Genomic DNA, 8,503 nt, shown 5'->3' on the forward strand with positions numbered 1-8,503 from the left:
TTCAAAATCATGGAGTTTGATGGGTCGCAAGATGGGTTTCGGTGATAATCAAAATTTGTCCACATCCCTGAAGGAACCGGGCTCCTGGGAACACTTACGGACGTGATCAACGTGTCCAAAATCTGTCAAAAAATCATGTATTGTGCTTGTTTTTAAAATTCATGGAGTTTGATATATCGCAAGATGGGTCTTGGTGCTAGGCAAGATTTGTCCACTGGGGGAACCAATTTCCCGGAAACACTTCCGGACGTGACCAATGTGTCAAAAATCTCTAAAAAAAACCATCTATTGAGCTTGTCTTTCAAAATCATGGAGTTTGGTGTGTCGCAAGATGGGTTTCGGTGCTAATTGAAATTTGTCTGCTTCCCTGAGGGAACCAGGTTCCCGGGAACACTTTCGGACGTGGCCAATGTGTCCAAAACCTCTCAAAAACCCATCTATTGAGGTTGTCTTTGAAAACCATGGAGTTTGATGGGTCGCAAGATGGGTTTCGGTGCTTATCGAAATTTGTCCGCTTCCCTGAGGAAACCAGGCTCCCGGGAACACTTCCGGATGCGGCCAATGTGTCCAAAACCTCCCAAAAACTCATCTATTAGGATTCTCTTTCAAAACCATGAAGTTTGATATGTCGCAAGACTGGGTTGTGTCCACTTGAAAAGTGTCCACCACCCCAGGGATACCCCAGGGAACCAGGTTCCCGGAACATCCGGAACCATGTCCTGGTGATTCAAATATATCAAAACTAGCTTCTGATGCTGGTCAATGATGATTGACCACGTTTGCATCAGCATTCTAGTCACTTTAGTTCATTTATCAATGGTTTTAAAAAAATGACCCGTTTTTGACTGCATCTGACCCAGGACCCCCCCTTAATAAATCCGGCCGGATTGGCACCATGGTCAAATCAAGTCATGTACCAAAAAATAGACATGATGACGCTTCTTCCCTGAAAATTTCATGGCAATCGGACGAAAAATGAGCCTACACGGGTTATTTCAATTTTGATTTCTAGGTCAGACCGAAACGGGTTAAGATGGCCGTAACAAAACTAGATCTTATGTAGGTTAGAATTATGTAGGTTAGGCGAAAAAAGTTTCAAAATAGTGTATGGGAAGGTCGGAAAAACCGAAAATTTCCACATTTTAAAGAGACATCGAACATTTTGGCGAGGCAAAACGCCCTAGTGGGGCTAACCTACAATGTACTTGCGTCTCCACGCACTATTCATACCAGAATGCTGATTCGCCGACGCATGGTACTTTGTTCCCTAGTAGTTGCCAGCTAAAAGGCGTTTTGCCTCATGAATTTTCCGGCAACAGAATATCACCACTTTTTTGAAATGTGAATAATATCAATATGATTGAGATTTTTGACAATTTTTGAATGGCATCAACTAGCTTTCTTGTTTAACTGTTGCATTATGTAAAAATACCCATGAATAGCGTTACAAATGAGACAATAAAGCAGTGTTTGCTTAGCTAGGGCATTTTGACCCCCCCGTCCCCTAATCGAACGGGTGATAGTTTTGCAAAGCGGTACCGTTTCGTATGACAACATCACCACGATTTATTTGTGATATATTCTTAAAAATATATTTTTAAACTAACATCAATTTGACTCATGTCGTGTATTTAAATCACCTTAGAAAACTATGGTAACAATAACTGTACAAGCCTTGATGATAAATTCAGTCATTAGTAACAGTCCAAATCAATTTACAGCACATAAGGATATGCGCTGTAAGGAGCAGCGAATGGGGCGGCATAGGGTGTAGCCAGCGTACGAGCAAATGGAGTGGCAGCGGTGTAAGCCAGAGGGGAGGCAGCAGCAGCGGTGTAAGCCAGAGGAGAGGCAGCGGTGTAAGCCAGTGGAGAGGCACCAGCCAGAGCAGGGGCCGAGTAAGCCACAGGGCCGGCAGCAGTATAGGCCACAGGGGCGGCAGCAGCTAAAGCGGGGGCATTATAGGCAAGTGGGGATGCGACGGCTGCGGTGTAAGCCAGGGGAGCCACTCCATTGTAGTTACGAGCGATGACCTGGGAGCTCTGAGCGGTCACAAAAGCTGGCGCCGGAGCAGCGACGGCCAACGGTGCAGAGTAGGCAATTGGGGCAGCAAGCCCAGGCTTGGCACTGACGCACGAAATGGCCACAGCGGCGATGCAGATCTGTAATTGATTGTAATTGATTAGATATCCTAAGTCAAAATAGGAAATGTTTCTATCCTACCAATTTGGTGAACATTTTGAATGGGATTGGTTGTTCTGCGTACTGATTGAAGATTGCAACTGAACTATGATTCTACCCTCCCACGATTCGATTTATATAGTAGTCGTTTCGAATATTTTGGCATTACCCAGTTCTTGCTCCCTCTCTTGATCGACAACAGGACACAGCGTTAAAGTGAACTTGATTCATCGTGTGTTGTTTTGCTTCTTTTATTTACATGAATAATTCGTCAGTAATCTTTTAATTTCACAGGTGATTGTATATACTTGGCGACTAAGTTGAGTGGCATACCAATCGAACAGATGCAAAATAGGTGAACTTGCAATAAACGGATAGTGTAAAAGTGAATTCGATGGCATGTCCTGATTAATTATTTTGATTGCTTTATGGCGTGGGTAGCAAAATCGGTTTTTGGAGATATATTTTCTCTGCTTTATTCAGTCTTCTACCTAATTTAAGTTTTTTTTAATTGATTTAAATCTATCACAAAAATTATCAATCTGTCATATATTTAAATTAAATATTGTAGAATAGTAATTGTCTGATATTACATTAAAATTCACATTCAATCTAAGTGAGTTAAACAACCAGTTTTAACTACAATGGAACGCAAGGTAGATAAAAAGGATTAAATATTTCAAGTGCAAACGTGTCATATATAATTTGGTAGACAAAAAAGATTGTTATGACTGATTTTTTCAAGCATAGAAAATTTTGACATTATCTTGGCTCAACCAGTTGCGAAACAGCATTGAAAAAAATAACAGAATTGCTGCCGGGTTCCTGATCAGGTTACGAAGAGGAAACTAGAACATAGAAAATGGCAAGCTACAATTATAATTAAAATCCGTAGAAATGCTAAAAAATCAATTGGAAATTTCGAAGGATTTCCATTGGTTGGTTATTCCAAAGTATTTCCAGTGTAAGTTTTAAAGAATTTTCCGTAGGAAACCAGAAGAATTTTCCATGAAAACTCCGAGTTAATTTCAATAAAAAAAATGGAGGAAAATCGTAGAAATTACAAAACATACGGTAATAATATCCGAAGAGTTTCCATCTTAAAACTGAGAATGGATTGATGTATTATTTTGAAAAAAAAAACTGTTTATAAAGTATGACTTTTCCTAAATATTGTTGTGAATATCGACGAATTTGACAAGTTATTCGTCGATCATTCTATTCCAGTGTCTCATACTATGACAGAATGATGAAGCACAAAAAAGCTCGAAATTCTGAGCTAACGCCATGAGAATTGATCCATATCTTTGCTTTAGACTGTTTCAAACGACGATTTTCGTCGCTCTTGGGAGATTGCTTTTAACTTTCATTTGCCAGCTGAATGACGGTGGTCTAATTTGAATACCCAATTCACCTGCTGTCGGTGTGGTGTCGCGTCATTCTACCGATTATCACACCAGCGCCGTCGATCATGCAACCTGTCCGTAATATACAACAATCACGTATTTACGCCTGTGGTACCTCACCAGAAAGTGCAGAGTGCGGGTGCACGAAACCCAAATACTTGATTTAGTATAAATACAATTTGCAATCAATCGGAAGCTATCAGTTACCTACTTTCAAGTGAAGCCAAACACAGTCTAAACAACCCGATTAAAAATGTTCGCCAAATTGGTAAGTTTACATTATTTAAGAAAATCACAGTTCTTAAAATGTCCCTTTCTTAAAATCTTACAGTTCTTCGTTGCCGCTATGGCCATCGCTAGCGTCGCCGCCAAGCCAGGATTGGTGGGTGCCCCTCTGGCCTACTCGGCTCCACTGGTTGCCGCCCCAGCTGCTGTGGCCCCTGCCTTGGCTTACGCCGCCGGATACGCTAACGTTGGAGATTCCGCCGTTGTCACCTCGCACAACTCTCAGGTTATCAACCCGGCTTACGCCGCCTACACTGCTGCCGCTCCACTGGCTTATGCTGCTGCTGCCGCTGCTCCAGCTTTCGCTTCCTATGCCGCTCCTTACGCAGCTCCGTATGCAGCCTCCTATGCTGCGCCTTACGCTGCTCCTTATGCTGCACCTTACGCAGCGCAGTTCGCCGCTCCGTATGCCGCGCCTCTGGCCTACACCGCTCCTTTGGCGGCCAAGTATGTGCTATAAAGTGTGCTACAGACGGATGAATTAGAGTGATTGAATGAGTTGATCTCAGTTTTGCATATGATGCAGTGTTGAGCTATGTTTCGGTGTAACGAAGCAAAATTGTCCCGTGATCATGAATGTTGATGTTTTAAGCAATATACAATATTTATTCAGTGCAACTCTTGGTGTTTTATTCTACAACTAACTAACTAAAGTCTCTCTTTCTCTTCCTCTTCAATGGTTCTACATTCCAACAGGAACTTGGTCTGCTTTCCAACTTAGTATTCTATTAGCATTTCGTCAGTTATTAATTGAAAGCTTTTCTATGGCCGCCATTGCATGAGTATGTATTTTGCGTGGCAAGTACAATGGGTACACTATGCCCAGGGAATCGAGAATGTTCCCAACCCGAAAACATCCTAGACCAGACTGAGAATCTGGTCTCGCCATCTCCGGATTGGCAATTTTACGCCTTTGCCCACAAGGCTACTGGAGACTGTTTCTAAAAGTAATCAATACAATTTCAAGAATTTCTTTGTACATTCTTCCAAGAACTCTTTGGAATCTCATTTTTGGATTTCCCCAGAAAATCCGTGGAAAATAACATCGGAGATATAACCTGAAATTGCTTTGGAAACTAAAAAAAATCCAAGAAAATTTATTCCCTTTTGACATTCGTCCCGGAATTCCATCCGAAAATTCTCTGGAGAGGCACTTGAAAATTTCTTCAGAAATTCCTTAGAAACTTCGTCCAGGAAAACTTTAGGAAATCTTTTTAGAAAAGCCACACGCAATATCTTTCGAAATGACTGCAGCAATTATACCGGAGATTTTGTTGGAAGAATTTTTCAGGAAATTTATTACAGAATGGAAAAGGAAATACGTAAGGAATTTTCGGAAGAGTTTCTAACGGAAATTACAAAGGAATTTCCAGATGAAATTTCCATACGAACTCTTATAGTAATTTCCGAATGATTCTGACAAGAATTTCTGAATGAATTTATGCAGTTATTTCCGGTTTTTTTTTTCAAAAAAATATCCTAGGGTTTGAGACCAATTAAATTTCTGGAGGAATGTTCGAAGGAAATCCTAAAACAAAATTTGAAAGAATTCCTGGATAATGTTCTAAAGAAGAGATTTTCTTAAGAATTTTTGAAATAATTGCTGAAACCATTTCTTTAAAAAAATCGAAGGAATTTCTAAGGTTTTACTGATGCTATTCCCATAGAAATTGCCGTAAGAATTTTCCGAAGAAATTCTTTAAATATCTCGATTAGGAAAATTCGAAGAATTTGTCAAGCAAGACGCAAGTAGGTATTCCTTAAGGATTTTTTAAATGTTTAAATGTTTAGTTGTTTCCAGGAGAATTTCTGGATCTATCTGAGGCTACGAATTTTCCTGGACGAATCCATGGAGAAAAATCCTAAGAAATTCTTGGAGGAATGTACAGAGAAAATCAAGAATTTCGAAAATTCTTCCCCAAAAGAATTTTTAAACATTTTTTAAAAGATTTCCTAAAGAAATTTCTGGGGGTATTCCTAGATTTATTACCAGAGGATTTTTGAAGAAATTACCTGAGGAAGTTAGTAATGAATCACTGGAGGAATTTCCGATGTATTACTCACATAGAACTAGGGCCCTCCTTAGCCGTGCGGTAAGATGCGCGGCTACAAAGCAAGACCATGTTGAGGGTGGCTGGGTTCGATTCCCGGTGCCGGTGTAGGTAATTTTCGGATTGGAAATTGTCTCGACTTCCCTGGGCCAAAGTATCATAGTGTTAGCCTCATGATATACAAATGCAGAAATGATAACTTGGCTTAGAAACCTCGCAGTTAATAGCTGTTAATGAACACTAAGCTGCGAGGCAGCAATGTCCCAGTGTGGGGATGTTATGCCAATAAAGAAGCTCCTGGAGGAATTTTTGAACGTATGCCTGAAAGAACTTCTGGCTCACTAATCGTGTTAATTCCTTGGAGAAAAGCCGTATCCCGAATACCGTTCGGCCGAATGCCACTAGGCCGAAAGTTGTTTGGCCAAATATACCATTTGACCGGGCAGACCATTAGAACATCATTTGGCTTAAAGGGTCGTTTGGCCGTAAGGGACGTTTGGTCGAATGGGACGTTTGGCCGAAAGCGTTATAAGACCGAAAGGGTCATTTGGCCCAAATGCTGTTTGGCTAAAATATCAATTTGGCCGAAAGGGTTGTTTGGTTTAAAGGGTCGTTTTGCCGAAAGGGTCGTTTGGCCGAAAGGGTTATTTGGCCGAAAGTGTCAGTTGGCCGAAAGGGTCATTTGACCGAATAGGTCATTTGAAAAATGAGAAATTAGGAGTTTACTTAGGAGTTTAGAAATTACTCACTTCGCGCTTTTCACTTTTTACAGCGAGAAATAAGAAACAAGGAGTGAGAAGTGAAACGTCTCACTTCTCACTCCTCATTTCTCACTTCTCACTGTGGAAAGTGAGCAGTGCGAAGTGGGTAGTGAGACGTCTTACTACCCACTTCGCTCTACCACGGCCAAATGAGAAGGGCGAAGTGAGTACTGCGGTGGGCCGGGCACGTAGCTAGAATGTCGGACAGTAACCCGGTTAAAATGGTTCTCGACAACGATCCGACGGGCACAAGAAGGCGAGGTGCGCAGTGGGCAAGGTGGATTGACCAGGTGGAAGACGACTTGCGGACCCTCCGTAGACTGCGTGGTTGGCGACGTGTAGCCATGGACCGAGCCGAATGGAGAAGACTCTTATATACCGCACAGGCCACTTCGGCCTTAGTCTGAATAAATAAAATAATAAGTCTCACTTCTCACTCTTCATTTTTCTATTCTCGCTGTAGAAAGTGAGAAGCACGAAGTGAATAGTGAGACGTCTCACTACTCACTTTGCGCTTCGCACTTTTTACACTGAGAAATTAGAAATGAGAGATGAGAATTGAGACGTCTCTCTTCTCATTCCTAATTTCTCACTTTTCAAATGACCTACTCGGCCAAACGACACTTTCGGCCAAACGACCATTTCAGCCAAATGATCCCTTCGGCCTAATGACCCTTTCGGCCAAATGACCCTTTCGGCAAAATTACTTTCGGCCGGATGGGTTTCTGCCTAATGGTTTGTTCGGCCACGTGGCATTCGGCCAAATGGCTTTTGGTTGAATGGTTTTTGGTTAAACGACCCTTCTTCATCACCTGGATGAATACTGGAAAAATTTCCGAAGCAGATCCAGATGTAAAATTTTTGAGAATATCAGAAGAAGTAGGATGATGGATCGAATGCCATATCGATATTTTTGGGTTTTTTTCGGCATGAAGTCTTAATTACAGATTCAAAACAGTATTTTGTTCTATTACTGTCCGGGTTTTCGAAGGAATTCCTGGATAAACTTCTTCAGATATTCCTAAAGAAATTCTTGCAGGATTTTCTGAAGTAATTCCCGAAAGAATTCCTGTAGAAATCCACAAAATTATATGAAAATTTCAATAGGTATTAGTTTGAAAATGCCATTTGACTTTTTTTGTGGATTCCGTTAATAAATATTTAGGACATTTATTCAACAATTTCTTCAGAATTTCTTTTCAAAAACCTATTCAGGTCTTTTCAAAAACCTATCGAGAATTCATTCGGAAATTCCTCCAAGAATTTCTTCTAAAATTTCTCAAGGTATTCTTTAGAGAACTCCTCCAGGAATATTTTACAAAATTTCCTTATTTGAATGCTCCTTCAAAAGCCTTTGTAAATTTCTTCAGAAATTCCTTTAGTAAAACAATGTCATATTCCTTGCAAGGGAGAAGTAAAAAGTGAAGGATGAGAAGTAAGATGAGCGAAGTGAAAAGCGAAAAATAAGAAGGAAGAAGTGAGAAAACGGTAGCGAGAAGTTAGGTGTGAGATTTGGGAAGTGTGAAGAAAGGAATGATATGCGAGTAGTGAGAAGTAAAAGGTATGCAGTGGAAAATAATTTTAGAAAAGTGAAAAGTGAAGATTGAGATGTGAGGAGTCAGACGTGAGAAATGAGAAGTCATATGTGAGATGTGAGATTCAAGAAGTGAGAAATAAGAAGAGAGAAGTGAGAAGGTAGAAATGAGGAATAAGAAGTGAGAAGTAGGAAGCGAGAAGTAAGAAGTGGGAAGCGAGAAGTGAGAAGTAAGAAATATAAAGGGTCGTACACTAATTACGTAAGCACTTATGCGGGAGGAGG

At 40.7% G+C, this 8,503-nt stretch overlaps 2 protein-coding genes across 2 annotated transcripts; one reads left to right on the forward strand and one right to left on the reverse strand.

Annotated features, from left to right (window-relative positions):
* Positions 1 to 1,608: 1,608 nt before the first annotated feature.
* On the reverse strand, positions 1,609 to 2,320 carry LOC134209947 (cuticle protein 16.5-like). Its single transcript, XM_062685965.1, has 2 exons — positions 2,224 to 2,320; positions 1,609 to 2,162 (listed from the first exon to the last, which is right to left on the reverse strand). The coding sequence occupies exons 1-2, from the start codon at positions 2,236 to 2,238 to the stop codon at positions 1,716 to 1,718; spliced, it is 462 nt and encodes a 153-aa protein (XP_062541949.1). The 5' UTR covers positions 2,239 to 2,320; the 3' UTR covers positions 1,609 to 1,715.
* A 1,424-nt stretch (positions 2,321 to 3,744) lies between these two features.
* LOC134209950 (vitelline membrane protein Vm26Ab-like) lies at positions 3,745 to 4,490 on the forward strand. Its single transcript, XM_062685967.1, has 2 exons — positions 3,745 to 3,855; positions 3,919 to 4,490. Exons 1-2 carry the CDS (start codon positions 3,841 to 3,843, stop codon positions 4,330 to 4,332), a joined length of 429 nt encoding a protein of 142 aa, XP_062541951.1. The 5' UTR covers positions 3,745 to 3,840; the 3' UTR covers positions 4,333 to 4,490.
* The last annotated feature ends 4,013 nt before the right edge of the window (positions 4,491 to 8,503 follow it).

This window comes from Armigeres subalbatus, chromosome 2 (assembly GCF_024139115.2).
Source record: "Armigeres subalbatus isolate Guangzhou_Male chromosome 2, GZ_Asu_2, whole genome shotgun sequence".
NCBI lineage: Eukaryota > Metazoa > Arthropoda > Insecta > Diptera > Culicidae > Armigeres > Armigeres subalbatus.